Here is a 21448-nt window from a genome sequence, read left to right as displayed (position 1 = left end):
AGGCAACCATATCAGATGCTGGGGATTGAACATGGGTCAGCATTATGCAAGGGAAACACTCTTTTCACTGTATTATCGCTCCATCCCTTATCAATCTCTTAAATTTTTAGCTACTCGATGAATGAGAATGTTGTTATTTTAATTTGTATTTCCCACATGCAAGTAATTGGAAATACAAGTAACAAAAATCCTTATTTTACATTAGATATGACATATTAAAATATCAAGTTGTGTTTTATTGTTATTAATAACAGAATAACCTTATTTAATTTTTAACTACATATAAAGATGTAAAAGTCAAAATGAAATGTATTAAAACATGCAAACAACTACATGGTGACAAAATATGCTTTTTAGTGTGTAAATATTATTCCAAATCAATATAATGTTGCTGGTTTTAGTGATTACTAATTCCATGACAGAATAAATTCAGCTTCTGATTAAAACACACACTGGGAATATGGCTCAGCGGTAAAGTATATACCCTATCTTCATGATATCCAATCCCCAAAATTGCAAAAAAGTAATTGAAAAAACACAAATTGCTTAGGCAAACTATTGACAGATTAAAAGATGAGAACATAGTAAAAGTAAAGTTGCTAATAATTAACTGCACCTGGGTTGGCAGTAATGTTGCATTCAATCTCCAGACTGCTGAGGAGTAAGCATTGTTACATAAAGATCAAACTTCTCATATAAATATACATATGTATATCATAAATTATTTTAAAACAACTGAAACTGCATTATCAGCTTACCTCTTCTGATCCTTCTTGACCATAGTAATATGTAAAAAAGTTCCCCAAATAAGCTCCTTCTGATTTGAAAACAGACCCATCTCCAGGATAAATCTCTAAAGAATTCACATTTTTATGAGTAAGTCTAAGGAAGAAAAATTATTATTTAAAAAAAAATTTAACTGAGATGAAAGATACATAAAGATAATATTTTTTTAAACAAAGAAATATGGTCTTTTGCTCACCCAACAAAATGTTTCCTTTTAACCAGAAGTTATATTAACTTTATTAAAAATATTTTTCAACATTGAATAAAAAATCTGTAACAGTAACCAAAAATACTAAGAGTAACCTAAATCTGTAACAATTTCTTTCTCCTCCTCCCTCCTTTTTGCTTTTGCTTTTGAGGCCACACCCCTCGGTGCTCAGGAACCACTTCTTATGGTGCTTGGGGGGGACCCCATGGGATACCAGGATTGAAACTGGGCTGACCACATGCAAGGTAAATGACCTACCCACTAAACTATCCTTTGGCCCAACAATTTCTTACTGTCTTAACTTTGCTTAATTAAGGGAAGTGCTGAGTTCTTATTTTTCTGAAAATGGGGCATTAGGCCAAATAAGTTTGGAACTCTGATTGATAGACTAGTGTAATGTGAGATCACGTTACAGATAAATTATGGCTTTTTAAAGTAATTTGCCCAGAGTTACACTATGTATAATCAGGAGGGTTGAAATTTGATTCCATGCATATCTAACTGCAAAGATGTTCTTGTAGTCTTTTTACCTTTATTCCCTTTCAGCATGCTATTGTGGTAAGTTGAGAATATATTTGACTTTGTAAAATCCAAGTATGTAAAAAAACATAATATTACTTTTTAATATTATAAAAATATTAGGGCTGGAGCTATAGCACAGCAGGTTGGCCTTGCACACGGCTGACCCAGGCTCAATTCCTCCATCCCTGTCAGAGAGCCCAGCAAGCTACCGAGAGTATCCTGCCAGCAGAGCAGAGCCTGGCAAGCTCCCCGTGGTGTATTCGATATGCCAAAAACAGTAACAACAAATCTCACAATGGAGACAGTACTGGTGCCCGCTTGAGCAAATTGATGAACAATGGGAGGACAGTGCTACAGTATATATTAGATCATAATATATAGTATTTATCTTTGGCCACCCAACATCTCCAAATTCCACAATCCTGACATTCCAGCAGGAGCACAGCAAATCAGATGTGAACTGATAAAAGCGAACTAAGCTCTGTAAAGAAAATTAGTAACACAGAAGGCTTAGCTAACATAAAAGAGCTTAGTAAGCCCTCCAAACAATGGCTTTATGACTCCATTGTGAAATATAACAATTTTCACAAAATGGAGTATTTTTATGGGAAACTGGGGCATTGGTGGAGAGAAGGTTACCCCGGTGGGAGGACTGGCGTTGGAACACTGAATGCCCAATACAAGTGTATTATGAATAACTTTCTAACCACGGTGTTTAAAGTTAAAACAAAAACAAAAATAACCCCTGCCCAAGCTGCTCCTTTGCTTGGACGCTTTTGTGCTCAAATTGTGTGTCACTCTGGAAAAAATGGGTAATTTTATATTCTACACCTCAATAAACTAAAAGACTTTTATTTCCCACAAAAGATAAAAACAGAATACACGGAATTGATTGCTGTTCTCATGTGAACAACTAAGCTCAGTTGGTGGAAGTCAAACTTCTCACCTCACCCAATATCCCCACACCAAGCATAGTAAAGGATACCTAATAGTCACCAAAGCAATACTCACTGTGCAAAAGTTTAATACAATAACCTCTAGAACCTGAAGTAAGATTATTTTTTTAATAAGGAAATTAGGAAATCTGGTACCTAATGCATGATACAGGTCAGGTACAAAGATCCTTTCTCCTAAGACAAGCTGACTGTACTTGAGGCAGCCAAGTATTACCAAGGTATTGAGGAAATAACATAAGGTAAGTCAAGGCAATTTTATAAATATATATATACCTCACTATCACTGTCCTCCCATTGTTCATTGATTTGCTCGAGCGGGCCCAGTAACATTGTGAGACTTGTTATTGTGTTTGGCAAATCGAATACGTCACAGGTAGCTTGCCAGACTTTGCTGTGCAAGCGAGATACTCTCGGTAGCTTGCAGGGCTCTCCGAGAGGGGTGGAGGACTCGAACTCAGGTGGGCCGTGTGGGCTGCGTGCAAGGCAAACGCCCTATCGCTCCAGCCCTGTATATATATATGTGTGTGTGTGTATATATATATATATATATATATATATATATATTTAGAAGGAAATAGGGTTCATTCTGTACTAGGAGAGTCCAAAGAGTAAAAATTCTGCAGTACTCTTCCAGCATTATTTCTAAAAGTAAAAGTCTGAATCTGGCCAATACCTGCATTCCCACTAGGCACAGACATGTGTACACACTGGATAACTTGTTAACTGGATAATACAGTGTGGACAGAGAACAGCCACACTCTATCATTATTTATTGTGTGAATAAAGGCTAAAATCCCCCATTAGCTACCCAACTTCTTTCCCAATTTTATATTCTGTAGGTAATTTTCTATGAAAACAATTCAAACAAGCAGCCAGCCCTCCACTGCTTGGAAGGGGTTTCCTAAATAACATGAGTATTTCACCTCCAGTCAAACTAACTCCACACTGATTTTGGCGTTGTCACATAAAACCTGTAGCTGATTCATGCACATTAAGATCCTTGTGTGCATTACTGAAATTAATTCTGTAACCCATAAAATTTAGAACCAAAATCAGGACAGCAGTTGCCCCAGTCTATCTATATGCTCTGTCAGCAAGGTTAGTGTTGTCTCCTCGATGACATTGTTAGCTCTGAAACAGATGTCTTACCTATATGTAACACCCTTATACCAAACCACTTTCACTAGTTCAGGGTAGGTATACTCTTCATCTGACTCTTCCTGTAAAAGTGAATCACAGAAATTCCACCTGTTAAAGACAAAATACAGGTTATTAATCTTCAGTCTTCTGCCCCCGCGCCTGGGTGTTCCTTCCTGGAGCCCCTTGGAGGGGAGCGGGTTGAGCTTTCCTCCCCGCCCCGACCAGGGCTCCGGCAGCCGAAGACCTCCAGGACCAGCCACCACCATGCTGAGACCACTCTCCGCACACATGAAGGTACTGGCAGAGTTCTGACATCTTATCAGAACTTTTTTTTATGACATCTTATTGTCTCATTACTACTTTGGACAAACTTGCAGGCTATCGAGTGTAGCCTGCCCACAGGGCAGAGTCTGGCAAACTCCCCGTGGCGTACCAAATATGCCAGATACCAGTAACAATGATGGGTCTCATTCTCCTAAATAGCCTTGAATATAATCTCAGGGCTAGGATGAAAGAGACGTTACTGGGGCCTGCTCGAGGCAATCGACGAATAACAGGATGATGAAATGAAAAATGAAAAATGAATCTTGGATATCACATAATTATCCTTATTAGTGAAAATAACAGTGTTAGTATTATAAGATTTGACCTTGTTTTAACGTATTAAAAGTAAAAATAATGAGAGTATAATAATGTAAATTAAAACTAATCTTATTTTTCAATTTTTGAAACTAAGTTATCTCCATTAATATCACTATCCAATCGCAAGATAAAATGATTTTTACTAATTTCTAAAGTTTAGGATTCAAATATTTATTTACTTAAATATCTAGGTGGGACACTATGTTATACACACTGAGGACATTACAACCAAAAAGGAAAAAGGAGACAGGGAACCAATCACTCCCCCTTGAGAAAGAATTCCACCTCACAGACACAGAGACTTGAAACAGTAATCACTGTATATAAATAAAGGAGAATACTCAGATGCAATGAGACTTTATAGAAATAGAGAGACCATGGGGCAACCATTCTATGGCAGAAAAGTTGGAAAGATCTGGAAATAGTGAGCTGAGCAAGACAAAGACGTATTCCTGGTAAAGGAAAGAAAAGGAATGTAGGTGAATGAAAGCCTGAGTAAGCATTCTAGAAATTGCAAGAAGTTCAGTTTAGCAAGAACAGCGAAAGCAAGGGAAGCGTGGTGAGAGAGCAGAGGATTACAGGTAGAAAAAGTGTATAAACCGTGCTTAGAGATAATGGATTTTAATTAAAGTTATTGAAAAATGATTCATTTAGAAACATTTCTTTTGCAATCTATTATAATATTGGCATTTCCTATTTTAACTAGAAAGCAAGTAAAAAAATAATTTTCATATTTTGCTTTAAAAAACTATGGACTCTGGGGCTAGAGCAATAGCACAGCGGGTAAGGCGTTTGCCTTGCTTGCAGCCGACCTCTGTTCAATTCCCAGCATCTCATATGGTCCCCCCAAGCACCTCCAGGAATGATTTCTGAGTGCAGATCCAGGAGTAACCCCTGAGCATCACCAGGTATGACTCAAAAAGCAAAAATAAATAAAATTAAATTAAATTTAAAGAAAATACGGACTCTAAGACTGAGTTCCAACCCTAACACTGTAAGTACTAGAAATATGACTTTGCTCAGGTTATCATTTCTGTGTCTTGAGTTCCTCTACAAAATGAGAAGATATTCACACTTACTTCATATTATGAGACTCAAATAATGTGTGACAGTGTCTGACACAGAGACCTTTATGTTAGTTATTTTCACTTTCGTTACACTCCAAATCTACAACCATTAAGTAACTCATCTCTCGGTAAAAGGGAAGTAAGGAGTCATTCGGAAGCCCCTCCACATTTACTCCTTCTAAACAAAGACATAGATACACGCAGTAAACCAAAGATAGCAGTGGCCTGTGTCAGAATTATCCTCCAGCAAACACATAATAGGATCCTCTGAGTGGCAACTAATACTCCTTTGTGCTCCCTCCTCCAAAGCCCGATACTACTACTTACTACCCTTTAATACTTTCAGTGACAGTGACCTTCAGCTGATTCCAAAATTTTTTAAAAGGCTGTGTTTTAGTCACCTCTCTAGTCCCTGTGTTTATGAACAAAGTACTTAAAGTTAATCTTCTGCAAATGTTCAATGCATGTAGACGAAGTTAAAAAAGTAGGAAGGAAAGCCGGAGAGATAGTACAGTGGGTAAGGTACTTGCCTGACATGGAGTTGGCCCAGATGGTGACCTGGCATTCTAGGAGATTCCCTCAAACCCACCAGGAATAAACCAAAGCACAGCCAGGTGTGGACCTTTCCCTCCCTCTCAGCACACCATCCCCCTTCCCACCCAAATGTAAGCGGGGACCAGGGAGTTACCTCAAAGGGCAGTAGTAGATGCTTTGCAGGACAGCTTAGTCACCGAGATAATACACCTGGTGACCCTGCTGCTCTGAACAGCACCACCTCCTTAGACTAAGCACCACAGGCTCCTGAACAACCTCCCAACTACGTATATGAGCAACACATTTGTCAGGGAAATTATTTATTGCCATTTATCAGCTGAATAAACTTTCCTTCTGAATAGTATCAGATGTTTTAGAAGGAAAAATTATCCCCAAGGTTAAAAACTGGTTCTGATGAAAGCTCATAAATTAATCCTTCTTTAATTACCTGTGTAGGTGTGGGGCAGGACAGCTAAGTAATAGGGCCCTCGGGAGAACAGAAATTTCTTTTCCTTTTTCCTCTGAAACATCAGAAGTTAAAACACTCCTCTGGGTGACATCTGTATCCGTTTCAGACTGACTGCGGATTTTGTTTTGAAAATGAAGTGCTAAAGACAAGGGGTACTTCCATTCCTCTGGGCAGGCAGCAACAGACCAGCACTGCTTTACCCACGTGTACAGACACGTGAGTTTCACACCAGGAGAAGGCAGCTCCTTCTGACATTCAGCTGCATCTACACAATCCTTGAGAGGGTCTGTGGACTTCATAGTCTGACAACAAAGTTTATTTTCTTTATTCTTCAGTTTCCGTCTTGATAAATTCCCATATGTACAGATTTTTCCTGTTTGTTCAACTAGTCTATCCTTTTGGGCTTGATTATTTTTTTCTGATAGTACTCTAGATGATTCTGGCTTCTGGCTTACTTTGCATAAAAAATGCACTGTAAATTCATGCTGAGACTTTGACAGGCAAAGATATGCATGACCATCTAAAGATGAGATCGTCACGGTGCCACTCTGCATAGATATCAAGCCATCGTCTGTATTAAGACTGGGCCATCTTACTTCTGTGATGTCAATGAAAATACACTGAGTTAAGAGAAGAAAAAGAGACAGTGAGTATTTTCTGTAAACAATTCATTTTTTCTCCAAACACATATCTTCAAAAAAAGATAAACAGATTTATAGCCCCTCTCAGAATTCTACTCTAAAAAATATTTAAATATGGAAGAACCAGGATTGTGATATATTACATTGAAAGCAATCAAATCTGACTGGTTGGAATCACCATAAACATCACTGACTAGGCTGGAGAGATAGTACAGGGTCGAAGGCACTTGCTTTGCATGTGGCCAGTTCTGGTAAGAATCCCTGGCACTGTCACCTACGGTCCCTCAAGCACTTGAGGTGTCACTCCTGAGCACAGAGCAGGAAAAGCCTCTGAACACTGTTGGTTGTAACCCCCAAACAAATTAAAATAAGAAGCAAACAACATTAATTGGTAGAACAACAGAAAGAGACTCAACACATCCTAAGATGTTACATATGATAACGAAGCATTTCAATACAGAAGGAAAAGAGAACTACCATTTAATAAACGGTTCTAGAAATACTAAAAAGCATCTGGGAAATGCTATCTCAAAGGGTTATCACATGAACTATAGTAAATAAGATATTATGTATAAAGTATCAGTAATAGCAACTGGCACATTATATGCTAAATTCCATGTTGCTTAAACAGTAACATTTTAAACAATAAAATACACTAGAAGGCAGTAGTTAATAGTACCTATAGTATCTCTTCATTCAGCATGTAGATGTTATACAAAATATTTCATGTTTTTATTTATGTAAAACCCTAAATTTACAAATAACAAGTCTCAATTTTAGAGAGCTTCCTAATGTACAGATGTTAGTATACTATAAATTAAAGGAAATATTCACTGAAGACAAAGACAGTTTGTACTGATTACATTTTTAAAAAAGCAACAAAATAACAAAAAAAAAAAACATAGATGATATGGATGAAAACCAAACAGAACTGGAAGGCTACTGTCAGATCTCAGGCACACCAAGACACTCCAGCATGCCCATCTATCACTAAAAGAAAAATGAAACCATAGCTGGCAAGCCAAAGACAACCCATGCTTGAAAATAACCAGCTACCACAAATTTCCATCAGGCTGAAAACCTCATCTGGATTATGCAAGTCTGGGTGGGGACAAGTTCTGTCTTACTTCTTAAATAAGTGCTCCTCTTGCCCAGGGAACTCAAACACCTAGCTCAAGTGCTTTTTGAGTTAGTGTTTTCTCTACCAAATGTAGTACCAAAAGAGAAAACAACGAACAAAGAAACAAACAAAACGCTCGAGCTGTAATACTGTTGGCCATAACTTGACCAAATTTCAGTTTCTTAGTAGGGCAGGGAGATAAGAAAGTTCTCTTCTAGAAGTAGACAATTAATGTAATAGTCTACTGCAGCATCAGCAAGCTACCTAGTCTTAATGAATAACAAAGATAGTAGGGAGTAAAAGAAATAATACAAGTGGTAAAGCACATGCCTAGAATGTTCTAAGTCCTGAGTTCAACCACCTACACCCAGAACACATGCATTGGTCCCAAAGCACAGTACTTACAGGCCTGAGCAACTAAACACTAAGTCTTGCTCTACTGGCTAGCCACTACTGGGAGAGGTCCTGAGTCCCCCAGTACCATGGACCCTATTTAAAAAGAGAGAGAGAGAAAAAAAAATAGGGGCTGGAGTGATAGCACAAAGGGTAGGGCATTTGCCTTGCATGCGGTCGACCTGGGTTTGATTCCCAGCATCCCATATGGTCCCCCAAGCACTGCCAGGAGTAATTCCTATGTGCAGAGCCAGGAGTAACCCCTGTGCATCGCCGGGTGTGACCCAAAAAGCAAAAAAAAAAAAAAAGTGGAAAAAATAGCCTTGTAGACTAAGTTACAACTAATAATTTTTTCATGGCTTAAAGTATGAATAAAAGCATGTAAGCAGGGCAGGAAAGTGCCTCAAGTATTGGAGTCTCATTTATGCCAGGCATTATGAGTCCATGGGTTGAAAGATTAGCCCTGCATGCCCTGCTCCACACTAGGAGTGACTCTGGTGACCTCCAAACACCACTGGGAATGGCCCACAATATTAACAACAAAATAATGTAGGGAAAATAACATTTTGTTTCTGAAATATTACAGATCTCTAGAATAGCTTTACAAATAACTACACACGAGCTACTAAAAATAGTCATGTAATTTCTTAATTTTGACACCTCTGAGAATTAAAAAGTCACCAATCCAAAGTTTTCTGTATAATCCTTGGCCTGCAAAAAGGAAAAAAGGGAGAGATCTATGTAACTTCACTGCCTAAGTCAAAAATACTACTGTCCAAAATACTACTGTGGTGAAATAAATAGGCCTACACAGCCTATAGCATTGTGTCTGGGTCAAGTCATAAATACAAAGACTAAATAATCATCTCTTTGTTCCCAATGACTTGCCTATGAATATTACTTTATAAAGCATTACTTTCAGGACCAGAGCAATAGTACAGAGGGCAGTTGTTTATCTTGCATGTGGACGACCCAGGTTTGATTCCCCAGCACCCCATATGGTTCCTGAGCCTTCCAGGAGTGATCCCTGAATGCAGATCAGGAGTAAGCCCTAAGCACCCTTGGGTGTGGGCCCCATAACCCCCAAAATAAAATAAAGCATTACTTTATTATTCACTGTCCTTCCGTTGTTCATCGATCTGCTCGAGCGGGCCCAGTAACATTGTGACACTTGTTACTGTGTTTGGCATATCCAATATGTCACGGGGAGCTTGCCAGGCTCTGCTGTGTGGGTGAGATACTCTCAGTAGCTTGCCAGGCTCTCTGAGAGGGGTGGAGGAAACGAACTCAGGTCGGCCAGGTTAGCCGCATGTAAGGCAAACGCCTTTCCCGCTGTGCTATTAATTTATTACTTCAAATACATTAAAATCAAGTTTAAAGTGCAGGGGTTAAGACACTTGGCCTTATATGCAGCAATACTGATTCGATTCCCAGAACTGCACATGGTCCCCCAGCACCTCCAGAAGTATGCCCTACGTATTGTTTGATGTGGTTCCCAAACCTCCATCCTCCCAAATTAAGTTAAAACACTTACCTTTTTTCTTTCAGAAGGGATGATGCTTTCAGATAAAAAAGGGCAAGTAGCATAAGAGTTTCGAAACTCCAAGGCTCGTTGTAGTTGTTCCTACAAAACAAAATAGAAGATGTAATCTTAAGAAGTGATTTTTTTTAATTGAATCACTGTGAGATACAATTACAAAGCTTTAATGTTTGAGTTTCAGTCATACAATGATCAAATACCCATCCCTTCACCAGAGCACATATCCACCACCAAAATCCCCAGTATCCCCCACCCATCCCAACCCTCCCCTGCCTGTGTGGCAGACAATTTCCACAATACTCTCTTTACTTTGAGTACATTCAATATTTTGACACCAGTCCCATTATTATTATTTGGAATTTCCCCACCACCATTCAAACCTGCCAAAAAGGCAATGCTAGACAATTTGTTTTGTATTGGTTGTTATGAATTGCATATAATGTTGCACAGCTGCAGGAGCGGCCATGCGCTCCTGGAATTCTAAAATTTTAATAATTAGGGTCGGGAAGATCTCTGCAGCAAGCTGTCTGGTTCCAAGATTCATTTGTGTGTCTCTGGATCTTGGCCATTTAGGAGCTTAATAAGTAGCCGGGGGCAACTCGTGGGTGTCATTAAGAAAAGATTTAAAATCAATTTAGAAGTGCCAAAGCTATAGTACTATAGCTATAGTGCCTTATCTACTGATAAGGGGCATAGAGTCAGGCATAAGTCATGAGAATCACCAGGTATAGCCCCAAAACCAAAAAATTAAATTGAGAATGAGATTGCTAACTCCCTTCCATATTCTGGTCACTTGGGCAGTATTTTTATATATTTTGTATTTTTTATATTTAAAAAAGCAGTTTTCTATCATTTTTACTTACTCGGTAAGTGCTAATAACAAAATGCGTCCTTTGATGAATTCTTCCTGATTGTTCTAAAGGGTGTGCTGAAGCAGAAGGCGCCTTTTCAAACAAAAATTCAGAACCACATGGAGAAAGCTGCAATCTGGAACCATCAACATATTGAACTTGCACGGAATCATCTTCATAAAGTACCATTTGCACTTCAGCCGCCATTTCTACTGTCTTTGAATAAAATGTCTTTCCAAAGTAAATACTAAAAGAAACAGGAAACAGTAGCAGATATTTTTGGTGCATCAAGTTTTATCCAAATAAATAGATGCATTTTCTAAGAACATAAACAAAACATATTCCCTTTGCTTATACTTTGTTTAATTCAGGGGAGGAGTGGTTTGGGCCACACCTGGTACTTTGGGGCAACTCCTGGCTCGGTGCTCAGGGGATCATGTGATGCCAAGGATCAAACAGGATCAGCAGTAGAGAGGGCACTCAACTTAACCCCTTGCATTAAGATGATATCTCTATATAGGTATGGCCCATAAAACAAAAAACAAATTCTTACTCCACCATTTACCAACTATTAGCTGCTGGCTCTTTGTCGCTTTGTTTAAAAATTGGGATGGGGGTGGGGGAATGGAGAGATAGTACAGTAGGTAAGGTGCTTGCCTTGCCAGCAGCTGACCAGGATTCAATTCCTGGCACCACGTATATAGTCCATGAGCACTGTCAGGAGTGATTCCTGGGTATAGAACCAGGAGTAGCTCCTGAGCATTAGGTGTGGTCCCAAAACCAAAGATAAATAAAATAAAAACATGGATAGTTGTGGGGCCAATTAGTACAAATAGTAGGGCGCTTGCCATGCAAAGTTTGATCGCTGGCACCCCGTTTGGTCCCCTGATCCCTGATGGGAATGATCCCTGAGCACAGAGTCAGGATTGTGCCCCGAGTACTGCCAGATGTAGCCCAAAAGCCTAAATAAAAATAGGAAGAGTTGTGAAGTGTCTAGCACTAAGGATGTCATGCTGAGGATGCTGAATAAATCTTGATTCCTTTCTAACACTAGTCTCCTAGGGCACTGTCCTTTCCTCTTAAACTTAAGTGACCACAACAGAAACACAGTTTCCACTAATAGCTGTTTACCCCTTTTTAGGGGAAGTGCTTTCCTTCTTCTGCAATCTCTCTCTCTGGCCCACCACTTTCCCTTTCATCCTTGTCAGACCAATAAACTTTTTTTTTAATTTTATTTTTTTTCCCCTTTATTTTATTTTATTGTTTTTAAAGTTGTAGATTTACAATTTTTTGTGCTTTGGTTTCAATTATACAATGATCAGATACCCATCCCTCCACCAGTGCCCATTTTCCACCACCATGGATAATATCCCTCCCACCCCCATCCCCCCATCCCCTCTGTCTCTGTGGCAGGGCAATCCCCTGTGTTCTCTCTCTCCTTTGGGGTGTTGTAGACCAATAAACTTTTAAAGTGTGATAGCCACCACTGTCCACTTTCCCATCAGCCTTAATCCCATTTCCTCCTCCACCTTTCTCCTAGAAGAGTTTCACAACAATATTTTTCTTCATCCTACTTCAACTGCTCAATATGTGATATTGTTCATTCTTCTCTGCACTTTCCTTTAACTTGTATTTAAAGAGCAAAAATTAAAATTGTGACACCGGTTTCCCCGCACCCCCATTTCCCATTTTTAGTTTATTGGTCTTTTTCACCAAAAAAAGCAACAGCAAGAAGACAAGGAAAATAAATCTGCTGGTGGCCTCCTGCACAGATGGTCGGGAGCACTGCATGACAGGGTCCTTAAGCCATCTGTCACCTCCCAGCCTACCCACCCTAGGGAGGTATATATATGTTAAATCTGAGACCAATTTAGACATCTACGTTTCAGAAAAATTAGGAGCAGCTACGCAGTTGGGAAAAGTTATGTTTTTCTAAGTGGGGAGAAAGTAACTTTGGTGATTTTTTAAAAGCGTATTGAGCAAACATTAGTTTAAATAACAAGGAAAGCAAGAAATCGTGAACCGTCTCAAGATCCTACCAGATCATGAAAAACTCACGTTCGAGTCCAACCTGCGTTTCAGCCTGATCTCTACCTGTTCAGCTGTGTTGTCACCATCCCACCCCCTTCCGCAAGCTGAGCCAACAAAACCCCACGGGTCAGCTCCCGGTATCGGTGAGATGAGAACCTTCTTCTCCAAAGGTCGATACCTATTTACAGAAAAGGAGTCGCCCAAACACCACCAGACATCTTGGACTCACACCGACCGCTGGAAAGGAGGTTCGGAAACAGCAACTCGGACTTAAGTTGCAAAAGGCTCCAAGTCGCAGCTTCTGCGCATGCCCACGACTCCCAGCGGCAGGTTCTGGAAACCGACAAAAGACTAACAAATGTCTCTGGACGAAAGAAAATAATCGCAACTGCAGAAGGATGAGGGCACAGAGAGTGTCTCGGCCGTGAGGCTCGTCAAGTACGAGTAGCAAGAGAGCAGCCGCCGCGCCAACTCGGCTTCCATAAGAGCCAACACCGGCCAACAGCTATTCAAACCTTCCCGCCCCCGCGGCCTGCGGACTTCCGGGTCCGGGAAGGGGCCAGACCGGAAGTCCCGCCCACGGCGCGCCGTGAGCCGGGGAGCCACGCCCCGTCGTGCTCCGAGGGAGAAGGACGGAACCGGAAGTGGACGCCAGACGTCCTAGTCCGGCATCCTGCTAACTACTTTCAGTCCGTCACCCCACCGGAGGGACCTGCTTCTCCCTGACCTCGTTCTGCTCAAGGGTGTAAGAACTCACCACATGGAAAAGTTTTCACAGGGAAACGCTCACTTCCCCAGACAAGCTACTGGGAAAAAAGCGCCTTGGACAAAGACCTAATTTGCCTAATTTTGTCAAAAGTCGAATTGGTATTTACTGCCGTTAGGAGTAAATACATTATTTCTGGGGCGTCTGTGTGCTGGAAAGCAAGGCATGAGACCCAGTTCCCTGAGGATGTGTACCGAAACTAGAGATTGACAGGAAAAGACGTTGTGTCACGTGGTGGCAAGTCCCTCCGGGGAATCACGGGGCAGTGCCCAGACCCAGCCTCTGCAGAGCGCGGGGAGCCTGGGAAGCCGACTCAAGCACAGGACGACCAGCAGGCAAAAACCCTGGCTCTCAGAGGGAAGATCTAGCCCCTTCAAGGGTCCCAATGACGTAGTTCAAGTATGATGGAGAGGCCTTAGAGATGTCAGCAAGGAGATAGGGGTGGTATAGTCGCAACAGAGACAGATCTTGGGGATTATGGGCTTTTCCTTAAAGGTGGTGGTAACCGCCAATAGGGCTTTAATCTAGAATGGGGAGAAGCAACTCCTTAAATACATCTTCATTTTTAAATGTCTGATATGCCAATTAACGTCTATCAAACTATAAAATAGGTAGCCTCACACAATGTTTTCATTGATCTGTAACATCAGTGTCTACAAAAAATGCTAATTTATGCTGTACAGTACTACCAACTCTTTACCCCGTCACTCCACTACAGAATGGTCTAGAAAGTTTCCTGGAAGTGCTGAGTGGAGAAAGGATGGTAGGATGTAAACCCAAAAATGGGAGTTCTGTAGCAGGCTTCTGAAAAACCAACAGGACAGACGATGACAATTGAGGTTCAAAACTAGGCAGTGAGGATGGAGGGAAAGTGGTCAAATATGTAGATTAACTTGTGAGTATTGGTGATGGTTGTACTGTTGAAATTAGAAGCAACTCCAAGGTTTCTTGGGAGACAAGGCAAGTGGAAAAGTGGCAGAATCATCAATTAGGGGATGTAGGATGACAACCAAATTTAAGAAATAGAAATGACTTAAATTTAGTGTCTTCTCAGTGAAAGTGACAAATTAGCAAGTTAGAATTTGGAAATATGAAACAAATTTAATAGCTATTGAGCTATAGAAGAGGATGAAGTAGCCTACAGAAATTATTGTGGCATGAGAAAAGAATACTTACGTCTGCGTTTTGAGAAATGACAATAGAGAAAAAATCCTACTAAAACATCACAGATTTTTTTAAAAAAGCTATTAATTATTCTAGACACCTAGAGATTTTTAGTTTTGGTATCACCTGACAGTTTCGGAAAATGCCTAGAAGTCAAAGAATAAAATTTCTACTGGGTTTCTTCTTCATAGAAGTCTCAATTGACTTGCTGTGAGGTCTGTTATAGCAGAATAGAAGTTAACAGTGCGCCTGAAGAGCAAATTGGAGGTAAGGCAACAAAAAACCCAAACAACTGGTAAAAAGTTGGACTAGAAAGCAAGCAGAAAAAGGGCTGTAGTCAGAAACGTGAGGAGCAGATTTCTTTTAATGAAAAGAATGGCATACTCATGCAGAGGGCTAAAGGAACTGGGAGATTTAAAAAATACAGAACAGGGACTGGAAACATAGATCAACAACATCTGTCTGATATTTAATAAGCCCTGTGTTCAATTCCCAGCACTACCTTTCAAAAAAGAATTAAAAAATTAAATAAATACACAGCAAAAGGGCCAAGGAGATAACTCAAAGAGGTGGAGAGAAGCCACGCATGTACTATGTTCTGAGTTTGATTTACACCAAGCACCTTATGTCACTCCGTCTCCCTGTCCCAATTGCAAGCATTGTTGGGTGACTTCCAAGCATCATTGGGCGTCAGCCCAGCATCACTCCAAAAGAACCAAACCATGAGGCTTGCACGGATAGGATAATATCTCCATGGCAGCCCCTGGGTCTTCCAAGCACCGAGTGTGTGTCTCCTATTAAGAAAGAAAAAATTATTTACAAAAATATAGGCCAAATAACTAGTAGAACTAGAGCTCATGAGAGTGAGCTGGGATAGGATTCTAACATACTTAATAAATGGCTTTAAATGAGTGAAATTTCCTGTATTAGAAAAAAAGGATGAAGTTAAATTTCTGGACATTTGCATGGAGCCATTTATTCACCTATGAAGTGATCAGCTAAGGGGTAAAGAGCACAGAGAGTGTGCAAGTATCTGAAAATTGGGATCAAGGTAGTGATTATGCATTTATACTGATGAAAAATCTACTAGAATTCTGCCCTCAACGCAAGGAGCAGCAGCAGGTTCACCCAGACTTGGCCACTGGCAAAATGCAGCGGTAGCTTTATTTACATCTGCTTTATATATATATAGCCTTTATATATGTATATAAAGGCTATATAATATATAGCCTTTATATATAAAGGCTATATATATATATATATATATATATACACACAGCCTTTGAGCCTCTGCTCAAATCTAGTCAAGCAAAGACCACCAGGCTCACACCTAAATATGACAAAATTGTATTATGAGATGTGCAAAGGAGCACACTCCAGAGGAACTTGGGGTACAGTACTCCACATGTGGAGGATCGAGCCGTCTTTGTTAAGATTTATTTCCATCAGGGCTGGAGCAATAGTACAGCTGGTGAGGTGCTTGCCTTGCATGCAGCTGATCCAGGTTTGATCCTTAGCATCCCATATAGTTCCCCGTAACTGCCAGAAGTGATTCCTGAGTGTAGAGTAAAGATTAAGTTCTGAGCATCTACAGCTGTGGCCCAAAACTAAAAAAAAAAAAAAAAATTCTTTCCCATTCTAAAGTCTCCTTTTAGAGAAGAAGGGCCAGTTTTATGTTGGATGCTATTTCTGCCAACAGGAATAGATGATTAACTAGGGACCGGATGCTGTCACCGGGCGAGGGTTATATAGTAATAGGGTATTGCTGGTAACAAACGAAGCTAGCTGACAGCCTCACTGGTAATAAAGCAGAGGTCATACAAGGTGGGCTCATGACACTTTATAGCCATCACGATCAGGTTGCCTGTTAACTGCAGCTGGTACTGTGTCAAGCCTGATTAATGGCAAGGCTTTTTATTTTTCTATTTAAGCTGATGTTTAAATATCAACAGTTAAGCAGTATAGTTTTATCCTTTAATCCTAGACAGGTTTTTGTACTCTTTCTCCTAAACAGCTTCCACTGCTTAAATGTTACCTATTTTTTAAAAGTTAGAAATAATCTCAGCTCATTTGTCCTCCCTCTACTGAATGGAACAGCAGATAGAATCACTACTGTTCTGACAGCATTCAACTTAAAATAAACGTGTAGCTTTTTCAGAATCTCTCCAAATTTTCAGAAGTTCAAATTATGCTATTCCAAATAAACTTCTTTTCCTGATTCAAAAAAACAAAACAAACAAACAAAAAAAAACAACCAAAAAACCAGAACATTGCCACACATTCCTTAATGCCCTCCTGTCCAGCAACTCACTTTAGGGCCAAAAGCCAACTCATGGGCAGCTTCAAAATACAACTTCTTCTGGGGTCTTTCCCAGGGTTACCGCCATTTATTAAGATGTCCAACCCACATGGGCAAGCTATGTTATGTGGTTCTGATTAAGTGACGGTTTCCATTCATTCAGAATGTGTGAGTGAAGACTCCAGGTGATTATAGCCCCCTGCAGTTTGAGTCGCCCCAGTCCTTAGTTTTTCTAGTTGAGGCCTTATTAAACTATGCAGAATAGAGAAAAGTTCTTCCTATTAGCAACTGTCAGAATCTATATTCCTTTAGAATACTATTTAGCCTCTGGATGGAAGCACCGTACTTTTTAACAACTTGGCCCTATCCCCAAATTAAAATGAGCGTGATCTTCAAAGAACTGCAGATAAAAGTAATAGCCACCATGGTACACAAGCCCTTACGGAAAAAAAATCATTCTGAGCTATAATTTTCCCAAAGCCCGCATACATAATATGCTTTATCAATAAAGAGTATTTGCTAGTTTCTCCAAGTAGACTTATTTGTTATTAATTTATTCAATAGGCACTGAGTAAACTATGTCTTAAAATAATTTTTCTGATTTGATACCTTAATTTTATGTCATGTTAACAAATTCAACAATTTTTTTTTAAATACCAGGATACCACTCCAAAAACTTAAGAGGAAACAAAACTATTTAAATTTTATTTTCAAAGTCTAATTTTAATTCAGACTGAAGAAAACAAGCAGAAAAGTGAGACAGCCACCTGTATTAGCAGACACAGATGTACCAAATGTAAAACAGTGGGTTATTCACTATTTACATGCATATTTACAAGCAATCCTTTTGTACATAAGTTTTACTTTTTAGTTAGTTGGAAAAAAGATTTGACATTACATAAAAATACTAGGGCCAAGGTGGTACCACATTATAGTAAAAGTATTAGAAAACTGATCTGTAAGGTGTATCAATTATAAAGCCGATGAGAACATGAGTGACATAAAACTCTCCAGTAAAAAGTCAATGCAACTCATGCTACAAAGTGAAAAATGAAAAGGCCAAATAAAGCTCTAGGTTTGAAGAAAATGAAGTTAGGCTTAAAAAAAAAAAGTAATTCTAGAATAGCAAACCCTCAATAAAGAATCTTAGTTTACTTGGGAGTTCTAATTTTTTTAATGACATTTTAAAAATCCCTGGTATCAAATAGCAGCTGGATAGGTAAGTCAGTTGTTAATGATATAGTCTAAAACTTTAATGGTAAAGAATTTAATGATTGTGATTCATATTTGAAAACAAATTTATTGAGACACCATTGTAAAACTAAATGAAAGCTATGACACTCATATCTAAAAAAAGGATGCTACATTTTTGCAGTAATATGTATTTCCAAACAAAAACTTTTTCCCTCAAGGAAAGTAGAATTTAAAGGATAACTTTCTAGCCAGCTAGCAAAATTTACTTTCAACGTTTATTTCAAAAATGATTTTATTGCAGCCAAAACAGTGGAATTAACTGTACATAATAAACTATTATATATATATACATTTTAAGTTATAGGGAATAAAGTTTATTTTGGCAGATAGTGTTAAACAAAATTAAAGTTACATACATTAGTAACATAACTCAAGATCCTTAATTTGGTATGACAAATTTTCTTATTTTCCTGTGGACTGCTAAATCACCATAACCTAAACTGCTTTATAAAACTGATATGCTGAGATTTAGCTTTACTGTTTTCGCTTACGCTCTGATTCCAAACAAAACTTTTCATATGCTTCTTCTATCTCTGGGTCCATCTCATCATCAATATCATCCAAGTATCTGTAAAAGAAGCAAAGATAATTCATGAGTTTAATGATTTTTCTGTTCAGAATTTCTAAGATGCAAAGTCATGAAAATAGAATTTTTTTTAAAAAAATGCATCTACTGCTTAGAAATCCACAAATATCTCACTCCCTTCACAAACTAATTTAATAAGTGTTAAATTAGAATCTGAGTCTCACGTTTGAGGTTAAGATTCAGCAATACTTGTAGTCATGTTGAATTCTTCCACCTGAAAAGTCAAATTAAAGGCTGACATATAAACCTCGGGGCTCAAAGTTGATATTAATTTCACATAGATAATTTGCTCGAGCGGGCCCAGTAACATCTCCATTGTGAGACTTCTTGTTACTGTGTTTGGCATATTGAATACATCATGGGAAGCTTGCCAGACTTTGCCGTGCGGGTGAGATACTCTCAGTAGCTTGCCGGGCTCTCCGAGAGGGGCGGAGGAATCGAACCGGCTCAACCGGCTCTGCCAGGTTGACTGCACGCGAGGCAAATGCCCTACCGCTGTGCTATGGCACCAGCCCATAGATAATTTAATTATACTATAATTATAATGAATTTCTGATGTATCATTCACCTAATGATGCATAACTATTGTATGTTTATTTAACATCAAAAAGGGTGTTCCTAAAAGCTGGAACAGCATGTGGGGTGCTTACCTTACACATGGCCAGCCCAGGTTCAATCCCCAGCACCCCATTTGGTCCCCGAGCACCTGAGTAATCCCTGAGCAGAGCCAGGAATAAGCCCTGAGCACCGCTGGGTATGGCCCCAAAACTAAAACCAAACAAACAAAACATAGTGTTCCTAAATAATTTAATGATATCCATATTTGGAGCCAAACTTTCACAGTAAGAATTTACTCTCCAAAGGAAACACTAGGACAATAGTGGAGAGGAAAAGTGCCTGAAACTGGGGACTCTGGTGGAGGGGAGGGTGTTGGAACATTGTGTGCCCAAAAGTCAATAATGAGTATAGCTTTCTAACTGATGGTGATTCAGTAGGGAAACAAATAATTTACTTTCTAAATTATCTAAGATTTTCCTTATCTATTAGGTGTTCAAAATGAGAGGTAAAAAAGATTTCCATGGGAAAAAATATTAAGTGCCCATTAAGGGTTTATTATACACATTCTCATAGCCAGCTTAAAAAGACAGGTACGAATAATACCGGGTCCCTCCACCTTCTTCTCAGCAGGCCCATCTCCACATCTCCTGAGCCTCTGCTTCAATCCTCCAGTGACACTGAACTTCCAGCTGACATGCCAGGGACTTTCTGGATCCAGACAGTTTCCCCTTCCTTCCAGCTGGGACCTGGCAGCGTCCATGCCTGATGCCCTCCAAAACCTCAGTAGGCCCACCTCCACATCTGAACCACGTGGCCACATACACAACCACACAGAGCTGTGCTCATTACAACTCACTCAGTCCCACATTTTACTCCGTGACTAGGTCAAGACAGGGAGGGAAGAAAAAGAGCAACACTCGGCCTAATCTCCCAGAACACCAAGGAATTAACTACAAAGATTCACTCCACCACAGCAGAAACAGAGAAAACACAATGGAGAGGACCCTGAGAAAGTCACCAAGCTAAACAAGTGAAAATAGTAACACTTAAGGCTCCATCAGCAGCAACCAGTTCTGTAAACTCTTAAGAGCTTAGTGACACTATGCAGAGGATAGTTAAAGAGCTCAAAGAAACAATGGCACAAGTGGTCAGAAAAGCACAACAAAGAGCTTACATGAGAACACTATAAACATCAATGACAGATAAAGAGTACGGTAAGCGACATGATGCGCCTGAAAATGCAGCAGGTAAGTGCACCTGATATGGTCGGGCCCTGCATGGGCTGGGGTGACACATATTCTGTCCCCAGAAGCATCCCATATGGTGCCCTCCCTGAGCCTCAGAGAGCTAGGATTAAGTACGCAGAACAGTCTTGTGTTTCCCAAAACAAAAACAAAACAAAAAAAACGCAATAGAGCAAAATAGCAGCAGCAGAGGAAAAAAATCAAAGCACTGTGAGATGCAGGAAACAGAACATGGAAAAAACTTTGAAAAGGAATGAATAGCATACCAGAGAACTTAAGGGATGCGTTCAAGAGGCACCATTTAAGAATCAAGTCCCTGAACAGGAAGAAAAACTTGATGAAGAATTTTAAAAATAGACTAAGAAGGGCCAGAGCGAGGGTATGGCAGGTAGGGTACTTGCCTTCACCACAGGGGTGATCCCTCAGCACAAAACCAGAAGTAAAGCTACTGGGTGTGGCCCTGAAAAAAAAATGGTCTGGCAACCCTCAAACAATCATACAGAATGATGAGGAAACATTAAGAACAAAACAAAACACCAAGAATTTCTCAGAATTGAGGAACGTAGGCATCAAGAAACAATAAACAGAAGGGTGCCAGTGAAAGTAAATCCAAATATAGAAACTCCAAGACACATTACAATCAAAATGACAAAAGCCACAGAGACCAAATGTTGAAA

At 39.6% G+C, this 21448-nt stretch overlaps 2 protein-coding genes across 4 annotated transcripts in view; both read right to left on the bottom strand.

The window, feature by feature from the left end:
- Window positions 1-13322, bottom strand: part of CUNH5orf34 (chromosome unknown C5orf34 homolog) — a 29985-nt gene extending 16663 nt beyond the window's left edge. Inside the window, exons 1-6 of the mRNA XM_056112133.1 lie at window positions 13132-13322; window positions 10882-11116; window positions 10013-10102; window positions 6304-6944; window positions 3622-3720; window positions 759-882 (exon numbers count right to left, since the gene is read on the bottom strand). Of these exons, the coding sequence (XP_055968108.1) occupies window positions 759-882; window positions 3622-3720; window positions 6304-6944; window positions 10013-10102; window positions 10882-11076 (1149 nt within the window). The 5' untranslated portion in view covers window positions 11077-11116; window positions 13132-13322. The remainder of the gene's footprint in view (window positions 1-758; window positions 883-3621; window positions 3721-6303; window positions 6945-10012; window positions 10103-10881; window positions 11117-13131) is intronic.
- Window positions 13323-17806: 4484 nt separating this feature from the next.
- Window positions 17807-21448, bottom strand: part of PAIP1 (poly(A) binding protein interacting protein 1) — a 32232-nt gene continuing 28590 nt past the window's right edge. For all 3 annotated transcript variants that reach the window (XM_056112016.1, XM_056112014.1, XM_056112015.1), the window contains exon 11: window positions 17807-18951. In XM_056112016.1, the coding sequence (XP_055967991.1) occupies window positions 18858-18951 (94 nt within the window). In that variant the 3' untranslated portion in view covers window positions 17807-18857. The remainder of the gene's footprint in view (window positions 18952-21448) is intronic.

Source organism: Sorex fumeus, unplaced genomic scaffold (genome assembly GCF_029834395.1).
Source record: "Sorex fumeus unplaced genomic scaffold, SorFum_2.1 ptg000015l, whole genome shotgun sequence".
Taxonomy (NCBI): domain Eukaryota; kingdom Metazoa; phylum Chordata; class Mammalia; order Eulipotyphla; family Soricidae; genus Sorex; species Sorex fumeus.
Note: the sequence above shows the minus strand (reverse complement) of the source record. Positions and strands in the feature narration are given on the sequence as shown.